This window comes from Crotalus tigris, unplaced genomic scaffold, assembly GCF_016545835.1.
Source record: "Crotalus tigris isolate CLP2741 ecotype Arizona unplaced genomic scaffold, ASM1654583v1 scf7180000019068.10715455, whole genome shotgun sequence".
NCBI classification, from domain to species: domain Eukaryota; kingdom Metazoa; phylum Chordata; class Lepidosauria; order Squamata; family Viperidae; genus Crotalus; species Crotalus tigris.
Window position 1 is genome coordinate 8,934,878 of NW_024097358.1, and position 20,055 is coordinate 8,954,932.

Here is a 20,055-nt window from a genome sequence, read left to right on the forward strand (position 1 = left end):
ATTAAGAGAGCAGTCCAAGACCGACTCGCTTTCGCTTTCTTTCGGCACTTTCCGTCAAGAACGAAGAAGCCTGGCCTTCGAGTTCGTTCGCGTCCTTTCCGTCTCCGCTCGGGAAGGAGCAGCGGAAGAAGTCTTGCCTTCGGATCTTTTCGTCACTTTCCGTCGATTGCTCGGCAACACTCGGCTCCTGACGGGCTGGGGCCTTCCTTTCCCTTTCCTTACCTTCTTCACGGCCCAGTTAACGGTCGCTGCCAGTTTAAATGAGACGGGATCCGGGTCGTTGTCGCGCCACACCCTGAGGCGGTGTCTGAGTCTGTCAGGAGGAGGGGGGAGAGAGAAAAGAGACAAGGGGGCTCCCTTTCCCCCCCCAATCTCTCATCCGGGTCCTGTCCCTGAGTGGGGAGCCGGGGCAGGATGACGGTGCTGCAGGAACCCGTCCAGGTACGGACACCGGTGGCGAAGGGCCTGTACTGGGAGGGGAGAAACGAAAGCAGGAGAAAGAGGAAAGGAGCCTCAGGAGAAAGAAGGGTTCCTGCTCTTCTTTTTCTATTGATAAGATATGGCTCCTTTACAAACTCCCTTTGCTCCTTTCAGGGAATGGGGGATGGAGGATGGCGGTACAAGAGAATCTTCTGTAATCTCACTTTCTTAGTTTACAGTATGTTATTGCCTTTGTGAATGTCGCGTTCGCACTTCGACTGCCCCTGCACCGGTAAAGCAGTTCAGTTCTCTCCTCTGGAAGGAACGATGTGTCGTTTTTAAAAATTGCCTTTTGCATTTCGTGTTTTTAATTCTCTCTCCCCCCTTTCCTGGACTTAAACATATTCTCTCAACTCTCAAAGACCTCCTGGGCCCCCAAGGATCACACTTTGTTTTTTGTCTGTTTAGACACCTGTGGTGTAAGCGTCTTCCCCACATGAACCCTCTCTCATTAATCCCTGTCCCATCTCCCATTTACTACCAGTCCATGGTACTAAATAAATCCATGTCTGTATAGTAGCATTGGATATTCTTTAATTATCATAATTCCTGTCAGCTTCTCCTTTTCCATGAAGGACTTACATTTGCATTGCTTGTTTATATATACTCTGATTATGTCTTATATCATCCATTCTGTCATTGCAAGACATTATATGCTATCTGATTCTTCTCTAATTGCCAAAAAGGCCCTCTACCACTACAGTCCTTCTGATTCTCCATTATATTTGTGGCTCCAGCTGAGGAGGCCCCATATTTTCAGTTTTTGCCTTGCTGCAGAAAGACTGGCTAGGGCTGGATCATTATTCAGATCTAGAAACTAGTATTACTTCTTCAAATGCCAACCCTGTATTGAACTGAAGAGTTTTGCAAAATTTACAAGTGTCATAAAATGTTTTTAAGGGCCTAACATATCAGACATATGCACTATGCCAGCTTTTGTTTATGTTGCTTTCTATTTCTTTAATATAGCAATGCAGTTTTCTGTATTCTTCACCCAATTCATTTCAAACCATATTTTTATTTTCAGCTTCCTAAATTTTCTCATCTTGTGTATTTTACAATATCATGGACTTGTGCTCTACAAATTACAATTTATTTTCCCACTGTGCTTATTGATTGTTCATCCATTTTCATTTGTTTAAGTTCATTGTCATCTTTTTCTCAAAGGAAGCTTAAAGCTTCTTAAAAATTGCAAACAAAAAGAAAATCTTTGATGTGTAATGCCAGGGCCAGCAAGTCAAATCATAACATTCTGTTGAGGGGTTCTCTTCCCCCCCCCCCTTAGAATTGTAGGCACCATCTAAAAGCTTTAGTAATTCAATCATTGGTGCCCACCTCATCTTTAGTCCTGGTTGATAGCTGGAGTAAATAATGACTTAAGCAGTGAACATAATCATTTCCAGGTGTCCATTTTCAGATCACAGAATCAGATGACTCTCCAATCTCAATGAAATTAAGGGCAATGAAACAAAGGAGAAGACAACTATAATGACAATGAAGAAAAACCTGAGGTGCATCTGACTGAACCTAAGCAACCTGTGCTAGAAATAATTGTAGTATTTATTCTATGGTACAAATAATGATGAAAAAAATTACTTTTCCATTACTGTTTCCAGTATGTGACTATATTAATACATTGCAGCAAAAACAGCTAAGAGATTGTGGCATCTTTAAAACTAACCAATTTATTTTTGCATGACAGATACATTGAAGGTTTTTTAATGCTATGTTTTTTTCACCATTGTTAAATTTTCTTCTAACTTTGAGACTCTTAAACTAGGATTAGCTTTATAATTTCTGCTAACTAGTTTATAAGACACTTGTAGATAGACTGCTTGCATTAATACTGATTTGGAATCCATCTTAGAAGAACCAATTAATGTACTTTTGACAATTGTTCCATTTTATTAATTGTTTTCAATACTGAATGAAAGTGTGAACATCACTCTTGGAAGTATCAGGTTGAACAATTGTGAATTGTCCTTCATGATTAATTAAAATAACCATTGAGAATTGCCCAGTTGATAGAAGTGATTATTGCTTATAATATTTACTTAGAAAATAGTAGTGGCTCTCTGCTGAAGGAACTAGATATTATCACATTAGACAACAACAGGGCAGTTGCTCATATTTTGTCCCTGAAAAAGATGATTGTAATGAATCAGTTCCTAGACTGATACTTCTAGTTAATATTAGCTAATATCCAGTACAAATTTTGGGGAATTTTCTCTAGAAAATCTTATTTTCATATTTTCTACTACAGTAGGAAAAACAAGAAGCATATGGCATATCATACATGGACTAGCAATATATATGAACATTTCATCTATCAATGTTTCTATTATTTGACTGTATATAAATTACTGATTAAGGGGCCTAGGTATCATGGATATTGAAAAAGTAGTAAAACTCTCTTCATCAGAAGATGAAGTTGAAGATCCTTTTCCTATTTGCCCCAAGACCAGGAATATTCAATAAGACCAATTTATCAGCCAAAAAATAAACAGGTCGTCAACTTACAACCATTTGATTAAATTTGATTAATGACTGGGATAGCTATTTGCAGTTTCTGACAAGGAAAATCAATTGGGGAAATCAGATACACTTAACCGCATGAATCACTTAACAACTAGTGATTCTCTTAACAACCGTGGAAAAAAAGTTGTAAAATGGGATATGACTTACTTAATAACTGCCATACTTAGCAATGGATATTTTGGACTCAATTGACTTTGTATTCTACTTTTTGGTTGCTGTTTTACAATTATAAGCATTTTTCTTAATGTTATTTCAGGTACACTATACTTAATGTACGGCTTTCTTTAATATTGTTCTTGTTGGTATAATATATTTATTTGTTTTTATTCTACCTTTATTATTTTTATAAATAACTCAAGGTAGCAATTATATCCAATATACCTTCCTCCTCCTATTTTCCCCATAATAACTCTGTGTGATAGGTTGGGCTGAGAGGGAGATTGGCTCTAATGTTGTATATTATCTCTCTTGAAATGAGGGGCTCACATCCTAACACTATATTTCCCTTAGATATTTGGTTGGTAGTATGTATATTTCTGTATCAAACTTATGTGATTTTTCCAGTAGTTGTGCATTTAAATTATATTTGCAGACACAGTACAAAAAGATTTGATGGACTTTCTGCAATAGAATAGGACTAAATTTTCTTCTCTATCAGTAAATGAGATGTCCTCTATTAGTTTTAGGATCTTTCATCTGTTTTTTTAAAACTCAATAATTATTTTCAGTGGTAATGTCTGTGTGCTGAAATTACAGGATGCTATTTTAAACTCTGTAGATTCTAGGTTTGTGGAGCAGTAGACAAAATATTAGTAAAATTGTTTTGGATAGGAACCAAAAAATATCCAGAAAGAAAGTAATGGCTAACCATTTTCATACACCTGTCACAAAAACTGTAGGTGTGTCCATGTAGCTACCAGGAGTTGGGCACAACTGAACAGAGTTTTTACTTATTGATGCTTGTAGCAAAGAGTTTTAGTGCTTTGTTACATAAGAATGTAATTTTCCTGGACATAGATAATTTCACTTTTTTACCTGGGTTTGTCTTTTCTCTGTGATAGATCACATTTGGCAAGTGGTTTCCTAGGGTGTTTTTTCAAGGTTAGCTTGCAGCTGTAGTAGTCCCTACAAATCTGGCATCCAAGTTCTAACCACATCCAACCTTATTTAGTATTGAGCCCAGGGAAGGGGGGCCAGGTGCTATACCTGATATTAGCACACAAGCCAAAATGGCTGGAATCATTAGAAACAATTACAAACTGAATTTTTTGTTATTGAGTTCAATTCCAGTCACAGTAAATGAACTATTGTTATTTTATTTATCTGGTTACTCTAGCAGGAGGAATGAAATGGAAATAAAGACGTTTCAGGGCTCCATTTTAAAGTGGGTAATATTATTATTAAAATATTGCAATATTACTATGAATGAATATAGTATTTATACAGCTTTTCCCAAACAAATCTTAATTAATTTTTTTTTATATTTTGACTAACTGTCCACTGATATTGCAGACATATAGTCATCAATTGCTGAATTAACAGTTCTTGTGCAATATTTATTTGTTTAACATTTCTCTAATCCATTTACTTCCAGCCGTGTCAGCCCACATATGGGTATTTTCAGGAGCAACAAGGGATGGCAAATGATGACAGATGCATGATTATGTCATTGCACAAATATCGTGTCTTAGTTATTTTGTCAGCTGTTATAATGCAAGTGCATAATTATGGTATTTGCATAATGGCACTATGCAAGTGTCATTTTTGCACCATAATATAGCCCTTAAAACTTTGGTTACAAAAAAAGACATTGCAATACCAACCTTCTTTTTTTTTTTTAAGCTAGTGTAACTGGATTATTGGTTGCATAATTACAAAATATGGTAGTTTTTGCAGAATACTGCCAAACCTGTATTGTATTTCTCTTTAAGGAAAAAAGTAATTAACTTTTATTATCAGAAGAGTGGAAAGATACATGAAATTAATAAAACTAAAATACTTGTCTGTTTCAGTTTCTGTTATTCACTACATATTCTACAACTTGGCAAATTTTTGTTTCCAACTAAAAATTTACTCATATTCCAAAAATGCAGCTTTAAATGGATTATAACAGCAAGAATGGTCTTATTGAGGTTAATTGTGATTATATGTAGTCTAAAGTCTATCCCATTTTGTCCATACGAAAGTGAGAAAAAATGAACCTGCTGACATGAATTAAAGGCTACTAATGTAGTTGAAAAACTTGTTCTTTCTTTGTTGACATTTGTTACAGGTAATATTGAAAGCTTGATTTTTTTCCTCTCACTTAAGGAACCATTTATTATATGCAATGTTACTAGATTTTGCTTGATATAACTTACAATTTGTAAATAGAAATTTAATGGTATTGCTTATGAGTAAATTTAAGGATTTCTCCTTAAAAAGAGGTAGTCTCACTTATTTGTTAATATTTATCCTGGCATTCTTTTTGTGGCCTTCAAAAATACCTCCCCCTTCCTCATCTTGTCTTAGTCTAAAGGTCTAAGAAATCTTAGTTTTAGCATTAATATCAAAAATGTTTATAGAGAGAGTTTTATTATTATAGTATTGTTTTATATTACTGAATTGTATTGTTCATATTGTTCATATTAGTAAAGTTGGAAGGGACCTTGGAGGTCATCTAGTCCAACCCCCTGCTCGGGCAGGAAACCCTACACCATTTCGGACAAATGGCTGTCCAGTCTCTTCTTAAAAACTTCCAGTGTTGGAGCATTTACTGCTTCTGGAGGCAAGCTGTTCCACTGATTAATTGTTATCACTGTCAGGAAGTTTCTCCTTAGTTCTAGGTTGCTTCTCTCCTTGATGAGTTTCCACCCGTTGCTTCTTGTCCTGCCTTCAGGTGCTTTGGAAAATAGCTTAATTCCCTCTTCTTTATGGCAGCCCCTGAGATATTGGAATACTGCTATCATGTCCCCCCTTGTCCTCTCTTCGTTAAACTAGACATACCCAATTCTAGCAACCGTTCCTTATATGTTTTAGCCTCCAGTCCCCTAATCATCTTTGTTGCTCTTCTCTGTACTCTTTCTAGAGTCTCAACATCTTTTTTACATCGTGGTGACCAAAACTGGATGCAGTATTCAAAGTGTGGCCTTACCAAGGCATTGAAGAGTGGTATTAATACTTCACGTGATCTTGATTCTATCCCTCTGTTAATGCAGCCTAGCACTGTGTTGGCCTTTTTGGCAGCTGCCGCACACTGCTGGCTCATATTTAAGTGATTATCTACTAGGACTCCGAGGTCCCTCTCACAGTTACTACTATTGAGCATGGTGCCACTTATGCTGTACTTGTGCATTTGGTTTTTCTTGCCTAAATGTAGAACCTTGCTTTTTTCACCATTGAATTCCATTTTGTTAGATAGCGCCCAGTGTTCAAGTCTGTCCAGATCCTCCTGTATCTTAAACCTGTCTTCTGGAGTGTTGGCTATTCCTGCCAGCTTGGTGTCATCTGCAAATTTGATGAGTTCCCCATCTATCCCTTCATCCAAATCGTTGATGAAGATGTTGAAGAGTACTGGGCCCAGAACAGAGACCTGGGGCACCCCACTACACACTTCCCTCCATATAGATGCAGTTCCATTGAGGACCACTCGCTGAGTACGGCCGGTCAGCCAGCTACGGATCCATCTGGTGGTGGTTCTGTCTACCCCACATTTTTCTATCTTGTCAAGTAGTAGGTTGTGATCTACTTTATCAAATGCCTTACTGAAGTCCAAGTAAATTAATATTAGTATTATAGTAAAGATAATGACAGCAGCTGCAGATGGACATGAGATGTTTAAAATCAACAGGGAGGAAATTAAACTAGTTTGAGAATTTATCTTTCTTGCATCAAAAATTGTTCAAGATGGTAGTTCTGCACCTGAAATAAGGATAACCTTAGGTCGCCCTGAAATGGTTAGCATGAATAAGATTTGGAAAAGCAGAAATATTGATATAAATAAAAAAGCAGGCTAGTTAGAGCAATAGTCTTCCCTATAAAGATGGATAGGTTTGAGAGTTGGACACTAAGAATGCCTGATCAGAGAACAATTATTGCCTTTGAACTGTGGTGCTGGCATAAATTATTGCATATACCATGGTCAGCCAAAACAACAAACAGAGAGGTGTTGAATCATATAAAATCAGAAACATAACTAGAAACCAAAATCACAAGACTACGTCTGATTTACTTTGGCCATGTCTTGCATGCAAATTCATTGGAGAAGTCAGTGATGCTAGGAATGGTTAGTGGGTCAAGAAGAAGGGGCAAGCAAAGAACTTGCTGGCTTGATACCATCAAAGCTGATATAAAGATGAACATCCAGTAACTGACAGAAGCTGTGCTTGACAGAGTAGCATAGAGACCATTTGCCTACCAGTATAGTCACTAAGAGTCAGACACGATTTGAATGGTGAAAACTACTAAACTATTGTGTTATTATTATTGCTAGTTTTTAGTTATTTTTTATAAATTTCAGTGTTATTAAAATGGATATAATATTTTCGGACTATATGATAGTTTATAAATAGTACTGAATATTTGGAAACTAGACAATTCTGTTTTTAAGGAAAATATGCAAACTACTAATAAAGCTTTTTTCTAGTTTTATATTAACAGACATTTATCCTAACTTTATTAGATACATGTAAAAAAATTTTCCATAATCACACGTTCTTTTCACTGACTGTTTAATTCAATTTATAGCCTGCATTTCTTTATTATGCTCAATGAATATAAATTTAAAATAAAATATAAATAATTGAAATTAAAGCACAATAATAAAATCTTTATAGATATTGAAGAGGAAAGAATCCTTTTCTGAAAGTGGAAAAACATACTTTCTTAAGCATACATTCCAGAGTTTAAAAGCAGTGCAGGAAAGCACTCCCACTTGAGCAAAAAATAGGCTTTAGAAAGTACAGGCATATTAGGCTTTATCTATATGTTGCCAAAAAAGTGGGACAAAATAATAACATAACATAGCTTTTGTTCAAATTTCCTGTATATGGCCAGATTTGTAAGGTTGCAATCAAAACATGTCCATGGTTTTAGCTCTACTTAGTCTTATCCACATAGCAACAACAGTATGTTTCATATTAAGTTTATTGGTTGAAATGTTTTTTTGCATTTCAAAAAATAGTTTAATTTTACTTTCTCTTTCCAATTTGCTTGTCAATCCAGATCAGTCCTCAAGATGGCTTAAAGCAGTGGTTCTCAACCTGTGGGTCGGGACCCCATTTGGGGTTGAACGACCATTTCACGGGGGTCGCCAAACAACGCAGTCCGCCATTTTTTCCCCCTTTTCCTTAGCTGTGCTACTCCCTTTTATTCTATTGGCTTTTGAAAGCCAATAGGAATTGTCCAGGCTGTCTCTGCCCTGCTGAGCCCACAAAAAGTCCCATTCTGCAAATGGTGCTGCACCAGTTGAGTAGTCCTCAACTTACGACCAGTTGAGTAGTCCTCGACTTACGACCGGTTGGGGGTCGCGGCATTAAAAAGGTTGAGAACCACTCGCTTAAAATAACAAAATCAGAATAGGTTAATTAGTTAATTATTAATTACTATGCATTTAAAAAAATATTACAGTTTTAAAAACAAAACATAATTTCAGGTAAATATGTTGACATGTAAATATATTTGGAAATACACTTATTCGTCTTTTGCTTGCATCTGGTAACAATAAATATTATTTTTTCTTTTCTCATAGGCTGCTATATGGCAAGCACTTAACCACTATGCTTATCGGGATGCTGTGTTTTTGGCAGAGAGACTGTATGCAGAAGGTATGAACCTGCTCTGTTATAAATATTTGCACTATTTGCAGAATTGTCAAAATACTTTAAAGCTTTTTTCCACCATTATCCACGAAATCTAAATAATAATGTGATCTGATCAATAGCAGAGATGGTATCTATATATAGCAGAGTAGTATATAAGAGTATTCCTTTAAGCATGAAAAAATAATTTTAATAGATAGCATTCTGAGTATTAGTCCAGTGATAGAACTTTAAAAACCTTTTTTTTAAAGCTAAAATATAGGCTTCTTTGTCAGATCAGCCCTCAGCTGGAAGGAGGTTGTATTCTATAATCTAAATGTATGAAAATTAGGCAATATTTTAAAGTTGTAGAAAGTATTATTATATACTGAATGGTACTTTATTGTGTTACATTATTTCATATTTACATAATCAAAAATAGAACATGTATACAAATAAAGGATGATGCTTGACAGACCTAGGAAAAGATGCTGGCCTAGAAAATATTTTCCCTCATGACATTGGTCAATATTAATGTACGGTTTTTAAAGCCTTTCCTCATTTCCATCTATGCACAGCACAAACATCCTAGCAGCATTTTTTGTTACTATTGTTCCTGATCCCGTGATATTATTCATGGATGATACAAATTTGTCATTTTTAGCTGTGCTGATATTAATATTTTTCCTCTTATCATATTATTGCTCAAAGGTATTATTGCTCAAAGGTATAGGCTCCAGTATTAAAATGTATTAGACTATGTCATTTATTAGCTGGGTGAGGTCAGTTAACTGCTGCAATTTGAAACAAAGGCTATACGGATACGGCTGGGCAAAGAGAAGAGACAACCTCTGCTGATATAGTTTTCTGAAACTCAAAGATGGGTGGCTAGCATTTCAAGAACAGTGGAGAAAGGCCTAACATCAAACAAACAGAGTGAGTTCATGGTTGTTCATAGTACGATCTATTATGTCATTGTCACAAATTTCTAAGTTATGGAGAACTCTTGATGCTTGCCAACAAAATGATTGTAATTACTATGTAAAACAAAAATAAGTAGATCCTCAGAGTAGTTTGGCATGAAAGTTACCACAAAATACTATGCACCTTAACTGTTTGCATCCAGAAGTTTAGGGCTAAGCAACTGATATTTTTTCATCTTTATTTCTTCAGTACATTCAGAAGATGCTCTCTTCCTACTGGCAACCTGTTACTATCGCTCAGGAAAACCTTACAAGGCATACAGGCTCCTTAAAGGACACAGTTGTACCACCCCACAGTGTAAATATTTGCTTGCCAAGTGCTGCATTGATCTTGGCAAGTAAGTTGTCCCTACATTTGTTAGTATTGTGTATTATGCATTTCTCTTTATAAAATATGTGTCATCATTTTGTGGATTTTCAGCTATTGGGCTACTCAGAATACGTTCACTTTGATGTATAAAAGCGAAGTCTTGTAAAAGTATAAGTCTTGTAAAAGAAAAAGCGAAGACGTAGAAATATTGTCTTAAAACTAATATGATACAATTTTAAACTATCCTGCTCACATCTTTACAATGCTGCTTTAGATTAGTTGCAAATATTAAGTCACGGGTATCAAACTCACAACATCACATAACATGTCACGACATATCACGACTTTTTTGCCATTGCTGGCAATGGGATGGACGTGGTTTTGCTATGATGTATCTGGTCCGCGGGCCGACACTTTGATACCCCTGTATTAAGTAGTCTATGGACTGGTTCAGATTTTAAGGAAAAAAAGGTGAGATGACTTATGTAGACCTCCACATGAAGGAGTGGAGCAGCTCTATTCTTCTATGGAGTTGTGAAGGGTAGCAGCAGAGTGCTAAGAAAAAGTAAAACCAGTTTAAGCAGTTGCCAACAAATGTCTGAGTACTTCCATATGCTCCAAAGCATTGATAGCCCTAGTATTAAGTATGGAAGAAGTGTAATGATTATGTTTTCATATCTAATTATCAGCAAATTTTTGTTACCATGGAGCTGCTTTATTGCCTTCTTGAAATGAATGTGGCATTAATAGAGAAGTAGCTTACTGATACAGTTTAACAAGGAATGCATAGAGAAGTTGGTCTCTGCAAGCTCAATACAGGATAGACAAAATATTTATTTAAATGTAAAACAATAAACTCGTAACAACTGCATGAGAGATGATTTTTTCCTTGCCTGTAAATGAGGAATACAGCTAAGGATTCCATATGGTTAATAAGAAAGCTGAGAAGTAGGACTTCCGGTTTTGCGCTGTAGTACAACAGCTGAGGGATCGCGGGGCTCCACACCCTACGGCTGATTTCTGCCTGCCAGGGGACCCTAAATGGGCCTGAAGTTGCCCCGTAAAGCAACATAGAAGAGGGAAGTCCCGCCGATTGCAAAGAGACAGCGGTCGATCCGATCGGCTTGGGAAAAGCCTTCCAGAAACAGGTAGGAGAAAGGCTAGCTTAACTTCCAAATCTAGTCCAAGCTACAAGCAACCGAAGTCCAAAAGTACAACTTCAAGCTGACTGTAAACAATGTGTTTGGAACTGGGTAAGAACATTGATTTTCTCTCTTCTATTTGAAAATTGATTTCCTGGGGAAAAAAACAAAGAGAAACCCCAAGAAGCAAAAAGCCTCCGAAAGTGAGAAGGAGGGGGACCTTTGCCTCACCTTCCTGCAGACAGAAGCGGTGAATTAAACTTTTCAGGGAAACAGAAATATACTTAAATGAAAAGAATATAAGACTTAATTTGGATAAGTTTGAAATCAGTGGAATCTGTTAAGATTTTCTTTTTACATCAAGAAAATAGAAGTAAATAACTGTCTATTACTGAAAGAACTGATGCTGACATCTAGTGGTAGATGAAAGTATACAACAGCAGCTGTTCTATTACAGGGACTGGCAAAGCCCAAGAAAAGATAAATTTGATTTTGGTGACCTTCAATGTCTTAATAACAGAGAACAGAAAACATTTTAGGCTATCTACAGAGTGAGAAAAAAGAATTGACCTTTCTGGATTACAAATACTAACTTAACTGTGACTCTAAAGCTGTCTGCAGAGAAAGGAAAACCCTGATTTTTGGCTATCATGGAAAGATATCTGCAGAAAGAATATACCAAGAGATCTGCAGAAAGAATATACCAAGAAAAAACAAATACTTTCCAGAAAGAGATCTCAAACCACAAGGAAATTAAAAATAACTTTGAAAACATAAATGAATACATCTCCGATTTAACTTTACAACATAAACATTCTCATAAAATAAAAATAGAGAGTGAGCAGAAAAAACAGACTACCGAATACGAGACAAAGGAGAAAGATTTCAAGATGGAATTTAACAATACAAGGAAGTATGACTTAACCCAGATGGAAAAAAATTTACAGGAAACTCTGGACATGGAAAAGACAAACTATACTTTAAGATTACAAAATAAGTTTGAGGACAAGAAAAAAGATTTGGCAAAATGGATTTTGCCAGGATAATTACAAGAACTTGAAAGACAAAAAATAAATAAAATCAAGAAAGAAACATTTCAGTGAATACAAAGGGGCGAAACCTTCCTATAAAAACATCTTACCTGTTTTGCCTTTTGTACCTACAACAACATTTATAAGATTATGGGAAGATTCTTTGATTCATCGTAGTATGTTGAACAGGAAAGATGTTGGGCAAAAAAAAGAAGTCTAAAATGAGAATTAAGAAATTAGATGATGGGAATTACCAGAGGGAATATTTAAAAATTAAACATTTGTTTGAATATGATTAAAGAAATAGAAAGATTTTGAATATAAATGAAGATTAATTTAAAAAGGATGAACCCCTCAACATAGTATGTCTTATTTTTTCTTTTGTGTTTGTTTTTTTGACATGAGAAATATAAAAATGTTGGGATGGTTTATATAAAATAAATGTTTTCTCTGTTTTGTCTTTTTTTCTTTAAGATATGAGAAATATAAAAATGTAATGACTTGTATGAGAAAAAAGACTTAAATACTTAAGTGTAACTAATTTTGAGAAAATCTTAACCAGTAAGGATGCTTTGAATATTGTGGGGAAAACAAATAAGAATTTGTGACGAGGCAATCAAGATAATCAATGAAAAGTAGCCTTATATTGATGTGGTTATTATTTCCAGAAACATGAGAAAAATGTCTATATTCAATTGTCATTTATTTAAATAAGAACTGTATTAATTTAAGGTTGGCAAAAGAGAATATTATTGGAAGAAGAGGAAATCAAGTAAAGCTATTATATGGACTATAGAATTATAGAAATTAATTTTTATTGATTGTTTTTTAAACACTAACCCAGACACTGTTTATCAAATATTAAGGTGTATGTTAAAAATCAATAAAACATTTTTTTTTAAAAAAAGCTGAGAAATAAACCTTTATCCATCTCATTTCCATTGCTCTTATTTCATTTTGCTCTTCTGTTTATTTTTCTTAATTTCTATTTTACTATCTTTAAGCAGACTCGCAGAAGGAGAACAGATTCTGTCTGGTGGAGTTTTTAACAAACAGAAAAGTCATGAGGACATTGTAACTGAGTTTGGAGATTCTGCATGTTTCACACTATCCCTTCTGGGCCATGTGTACTGGTATGGCTTCTCTATTTTGGGGGGATAAATTGCTGTTCCACTATCCTCACGCAATATGATAAACTTACATGTGTGTAGATTTATTATTATGGGTTGTTGCATAGTCAGTCAACCAGATTAAAGTGGATTTAGCATTTTTATCCAGCTACCAAGTCCTTCCAATGACCTGAGATAGGCAGATGTTATTGTTTGTAAGCTGTTTCAAGTAAAGCTGCTATTTGCAATTGATTGATGGTGATTTTGTAAATGTTGATGCACCTGATGTGCTCAAGTGATGAGCTAGATAATTTGAGATTGCACCCAAGGTACCTGTTACTATTGCCACAATCTTTGCTTTATTATGTTTCATTGCACAATCAGAGGTTCAGACTGGATTTGGCATTTTTATTTACCTATTGAGTCCTTCCAAATGACCTGGAATAAGCAGATGTTGATATTTAACGGTGCTAGAGATATTGTCACAGGATATAAGATTTTTTGAGTAAAGCTGCCTTTTGCAGTTGATAGATAGTGAATTTATCAATGCTAATGGTCTTTATCATTTTACTGTATCCCACTTTTATGGTTTGGATTATAGACACACAGTTTTGTTTAGCAAAGAGAAGCTTCTTATAAGTAAGCACTCTATTTCTATTGTAAAGCTTCAGATATAGATACTTCCTTCTGAGAAGATTCATTTATGCAAGAAACATTCAACATATTTGTCAGTGGTCAATATATAAGTAATACAGAAATGTTTCTTTTAGAACTTTATTATTTGAAGAGTCCTTGGTGCTCTCTGAACTTGGTTGCTTTCTTGCAGACACCGATAATATTTCCTAGCTTGGATAATAAAATGTCTGTGAGAAAACAGCCAGGTTTAGAGAGCACCAGGGACCCCTCATTTCAACCCTAAGCTACAAATACTCTCTTTTATTGGAACTTTATTATGTTTAGATTTTTCCAAATTCCTTGGACATCTACTCCTCATGTAGGAGTGTAATTCTTCCAAAAACAAGTGCTGTTGTCCAACAGTATGATATGTGCAGTACATATATATGTGTACCGATGTATACAGAATACAGATAGTCCTCGACTTAAAACAGTTCGTTTAGTGATTGTTTGAAGTTACAACAGCATTGAAAAAAATTATGACCATTTTTCACATTTATGACCATTGCAGCATCTCCATGGTCATGTGATACACATTCGAATGCTTCCAGCTGGTTCATATGTATGATGGTTGCAGTGTCCCATGCTCATGTGATCAACTTTTGTGATCTTCTGACAAGCAAAGTCAATGGGGAAGCCAGATTAATTTATCAATGGTTTTACTAATTTTAACAACTGTACTTAACAGATGTGGCAAGAAAAGTTGTAAAATGGGGCAAAACTCACTTAACAAATTTGTCACATAAATTTTGGGCTCAGTTGTGGTCGTAAGTTGAGGACTACTTTTATATATATATTCTCTAACATTTCAAGATTTTTTTGACTGAAAAGGGAATTCATGCATTTTGGTTGGTATTCATAATCTGTGGTTGACTTGCAATGCACTTAACTCCTTACTGCTGTTCCTAAACTGGGAGAAACTACATATTTGTTTTGTATTTGAATTTAAAAGCTCTATGAAAATCTTAAAATGTCTATATATCTAGCATGAATTAAAAGAGTAGCTCTTATTCATCTCATCACTGGAATGTATGTTCATGGATCTCATTGTTAGAGAGTTTGCACCCCTTGAATTTCAATACAGAGTTAAATATCTTTTTTCTAATTTCTACCTTTCCTAAGATACAAAACCTCTTTCAAAAATGCTTGGGCACTATAACAATGTCTGATAAAATTACCAGTGTAATTTTACTAAGACATTCTGTTCTAGCCATTTAGCTGACTGTCATTTTTTTTAGGAATATATAGTTTGCATAAAGTTTATGTAACATATGCAAGTTATTAAGTAAGAAATGTATAGATTTTTCTATCTCTATTTAACTCTCCATTATCTAACTAACCAAATGCAAGTGAGAATTCTAATATTAATAATATAATCTATGGAGAATGACTGGTTCTTGTTACTTTTCTGCTGAACTCTTTTCTCTCTGCGTTATCTGTCTTCTCTTTTTCATTAACAGTAAGACAGATCGACTTGCCAAAGGATCTGAATGTTACCAAAAGAGCCTTAGTTTAAATCCCTTTCTCTGGTCCCCTTTTGAATCACTATGTGAAATAGGTAGGTATTCTTCAATTTTTTATCATCTCTATATTAATTATTCTGATTAGGAATGGGAGACAGTGCATGTCTTCTGTTATGAGCTGGAAAAAATTGCAAATGTTTATAAATATTTTTCTTTGAGATTTGTCTTACTTGAAACTAAAATTCAACAGAAATATGAGTTATTGATTTGGATGCTTTCCTTTTTTATGAAAGCTCATTCTATTGTTTTTATTAATATGATTCATGCTGGCTCGTATAAGTCTTAATTTTAGATGCTGTCTCTTTCAAAATTTATTTTCAGGACTGAAGTTGATCTCAGCAGCTGTCTTGTTGACATAATCTCATTGTATCCTGTTTCAGACAGAAAATATGTAAAAAATCTATAATTTGGAGATAAACATAACTGCAATATATTCTAAAAAAGGAATTAAAACATTTTGCAAACAATTTGTATGCTGCACTAAGGAGGGGAGGGTGCATGTTCAGGAAAATAAAATAAAACTTTTTTTTAAATAACAGAGAAAACAGGTAAAAAACAGGGCAAAATAATGCGAAAACAAAAAGCCTTTGATTGTTATGATAATTTATAGCAGTGAGCTACAGGTCAAAATTTTGGAGAGGAGCAGGCTTTCTGGATCTCATATGGACATGTTGCTTTCCTTGGCTAATATTAAAATGTTATCATTCTACATTAGAATTTTTGATCCTAAAAATTAATGCTATATTCCAAATTCAGAACCACATTCTGAACAAGTACAATCCCATTGATCACTTTCCAAAACCAAAATTTTATAATTAAATGTATAGAAGCAGTTTGATGTTTCATGCATCAAATTCAAAAGTTAAAGTGCCATAAATAGAAAATAATTGCCAAGTTAGAAATACAGTTTTAGAACCTAGAGTTAAGGCAATGTTCAATTCTTTGTTTCTTTGTGTTCCATGTATGAATACATGCATGTTTTAAACTTGCTACTGTTCCACAATCTGTTTGCTGCATTAGGTCTCTTGCTTTCCTATTACTTTGGAATTGACTACAGTAGTCCTTACAACAGTTCGTTTAGTAATTGTTTCAACAGCACTGAAAAATGTGATTTAACAATGGTTTTTCACAGTTATGACCTTTGCAGCATCCCATGATCCCATGATCAAAATTTAGATACTTGGCAACTGGTTCATATTTATGACCGTTGCTGGGTCCCAAAGTCATGTGATAATCTTTTGCAACCTTCTGATAAGCAAATGGGAAAGCCAGATTTACTTAATAACCAGGTTCTAACATCAACTGCAGTGATTCACTTAACAACTGTGGTAAGAAAGGTCGTAAAATGTGGAAAAACTCACTTAACAAAGGTCTTACTTAACAACAAAAATTTTGCGCTCAATTGTGGTGTAAGTTGAGGACTAGATGTAGTGGCAGAATCAGTGATTTGACTAGCAATGCTGCCTTAATATATCTATCTTTTGAAAGTTCCTGTATCATACATGTACTGTAAATTTATATGTGCTAAGCATTTCTTTATTTTTGCTTTTGCAATCAAATTGTACTTCGGTATAAATAAATGGGATTCATAATTGAATTTGAAGCAACTGTATCATGATTATTGATAAATTCCATTACTAACATCATGGGATATGGAAAGGAAGGGAAATAGTAAAAGATCCTCCCTACTTACTTTCTTGAAGAAACACTCTTCCACCTTGACCTTGTGGTTAAGGTGGAAAAGTGTTAGGCATCCCCGAACTATAGATAGGATTGCAATATTAATTTGATTAAATACACATCAAGAGCTATCAATCATACTATACTTATCTCCCCAGATTGTCCACTAGTACCAATCATTGTAGCTAGGTGTCTGCTTGGAGCTAGTATACTTTTCAGTACATGATTCTAGCCATAGGATTACAATAAACTTCATCATTTAAAGATGTAAAAATAAGTAGATATGTAATTAGAATAGAACTTTTTAAAATAATAGTCTACTATTCAGTAAAAGGAATGACTTCCACAAATTTCTAAAACTTTTTGAATATAAATAGAGCCAATTTGGTGTAGTGGTTAAGACACAAAACTAGAAACAAGGAAAGTATGAATTTTAGGCATAAGAGCCAACTCTCTCCCCCAATTCATCTCACAGGTTTCTTATGAGGAACATAAGAGGAAAAAGGAGTATTAAGTATATCCACTGCCCTGACTTACTTATAAAAATAATAAAGGCAGGAAAATTCTTGGCTCTTCTGCAGGGTATTTGGAATGTATGATCTAATAAGTACTGCTGGTTTTAATTCTGCTTTATTTTAATTCTAATTGCATTTTATTTTTTTTCTGTAAGCTTAATTTTATTTTAATTTATATTTTTTATTTTTGTTATATTGCTGATAGTATATGTTTTAAGTTATTTTTGACTATATTAGTTTTTGGATATATTAAGTTATAGTATTATTTGTTAGATATCTATTATTTGAATGGGCAGAATACAAATCCTGCAAATCCAACCGTTCCTTTTAGTAACAGGCCATTATTTTAAAAAAATTTCTAGTCTCACATCTACCTATCAGTGATATAACTACCATGGATCAGACATTAGAAACTATTCTAAAAAAAATTGTGTCACCTTTGGCTGAATTGGATATGTATGGCAAAAGGTAAGCAATCTGGCACCCTCAAGAAGTTCATTGCAGTTCTCATTTGGTAGATCGCACAAAAATGGAGAGGTGATATGAACTATAGTCCAAAATTTCTGATTAGTGCTATGTTACCTACTCTTGTGTTTAAAGTATTGATTGTTATAATGTTTAATAGCAATAAATTTCACATACACATCCCATGCTATGGGGTTAAATAGCGTTGGTCTAAAACATTCCTTTTTTCTTTTTTGTATCTTCCCGTGCCTCCCAATCCCTTTCATTTTCATTACAGGTGAGAAGCCAGACCCTGACCAAACTTTCAAGTTAACTTCTATACAGAACTTCAGCAGCTGCTTGCCTAACACATGTACAACAGTGGTATCTAATCACAGCATAATCCACAGACAGCCAGAAACAGTTCTTATGGAAACACCACAGGATACACTTGTATGTTTCTACCAGTCATACTTAATTACCAACATCTTTATAGTTCATGTTCATTCTATTTAGAAAAAATGTGTATTGTCTTTAAAAAATGGTTTTGTTTTTCAGGAATTAAACAGACTCAATCTGGAGTCCTCCAACTCTAAATATTCCTCCAACACAGATTCCTCCATTTCTTATATTGATTCGGCTGTAATTTCACCAGATGCTGTATCTCTTGGATCAGGAACTGCCTTTTTAACAAAACAGGCTCAGAACAAACCAAAAACTGGCCGGAGTCTTCTAGGTGGACCAGCTGCTCTGAGCCCTTTAACACCAAGGTAAAGAATCTGAAAGTTGTTCCTCCATTTTTTCTTAGGAAGCATTATTAGAAGAATAACGGAAGAGACCTAGTGGGACTCTGTGTGCTAATAAATATAGACTGGCATATGCTTTTATAGAAGAGAATTTACTTTATGAGATGCATAAATGAATGTGCAAATGTATTGAGGAGGCATCCTATTTTTTTAGAATATGAAATGTAAGAGATCCAGTAAATTTCTGAGTGTAAAATTAAAATGTGCACATGAACACCATTTGCAATAGCAGTAAATTGATTAAATAATCTTATATGTATATCTATTACTCAGAATGGATAATGAATGTAAGGATTCAATAAAGACCTGAATTAATTGGATCAAATGTATTAATAAAATAATTTTCCTCTTAGATATTCCCTGTGAGTCTTGAGAACTAAAGCAGCAAAATATCTAGAGAGTTGTAAAATATATTTTAGTTGCTTTCTAAATATTGTCATTTAAAGTCAGTTTTTTATGTTATTCTACCTTCTGCATAGGACAAACAAATCATTGTCTGAAAATAACCTTTATGAATGTGTTTAATGATTTATTAATGTGGGCTCTAATACACAAAAATAAATGTTACAATAGTTGTGTGACCCAATTCAAATTTACTCAGGTATATGCCCCCCCCCAAGTAATCACTTGAATTTGCCTAAATCTATTAATTAAACACTAATTTTTTGGATATATTTTAAAAATTATAGCGTATTCTAAGCCTTCAAATTTGTTTTCAGAACCCGAGCTGAATTGAACATATAGCCCATTCCTGTTTTCCCCAAGCTTTCTTCATTTCAGCAACTTAATTTAGGTGGGAAAATATTTTTGTTGTTGCTGTTATTAAATGTGGAAATCAGAAACTCTTGCTGACCTGCTTCATAATTACCCAGAGACTACTTGTAGATTTCAATTTTGCTTTTCCCCCACAGCTAAATTACTTCATATGATTGTTTTGAAGATAAATGACAATAAATTAGCTATTATTTTTATCCTGAAGAGCTTGAATAGTTTTCATTTTTTATTTTTCATTTATTTAAAATGAGTATGCTACATCTTTTTC

General features: G+C 34.4%; 1 protein-coding gene across 5 annotated transcripts in view; it reads left to right on the forward strand.

The window, feature by feature from the left end:
• The first annotated feature begins 206 nt into the window (after nt 1-206).
• The window catches only part of CDC27 (cell division cycle 27), a 55,122-nt gene continuing 35,273 nt past the window's right edge, over nt 207-20,055 (forward strand). For 2 of the 5 annotated variants that reach the window (XM_039358772.1, XM_039358774.1), the window contains exons 1-7: nt 209-441; nt 8,747-8,822; nt 9,969-10,116; nt 13,266-13,394; nt 15,506-15,603; nt 18,506-18,660; nt 18,766-18,977. In XM_039358772.1, the coding sequence (XP_039214706.1) occupies nt 415-441; nt 8,747-8,822; nt 9,969-10,116; nt 13,266-13,394; nt 15,506-15,603; nt 18,506-18,660; nt 18,766-18,977 (845 nt within the window). In that variant the 5' untranslated portion in view covers nt 209-414. Of the gene's footprint in view, nt 442-8,746; nt 8,823-9,968; nt 10,117-13,265; nt 13,395-15,505; nt 15,604-18,505; nt 18,661-18,765; nt 18,978-20,055 lie in introns of all 5 variants that reach the window. The other 3 variants (XM_039358776.1, XM_039358773.1, XM_039358775.1) reach the window with 3 other exon arrangements.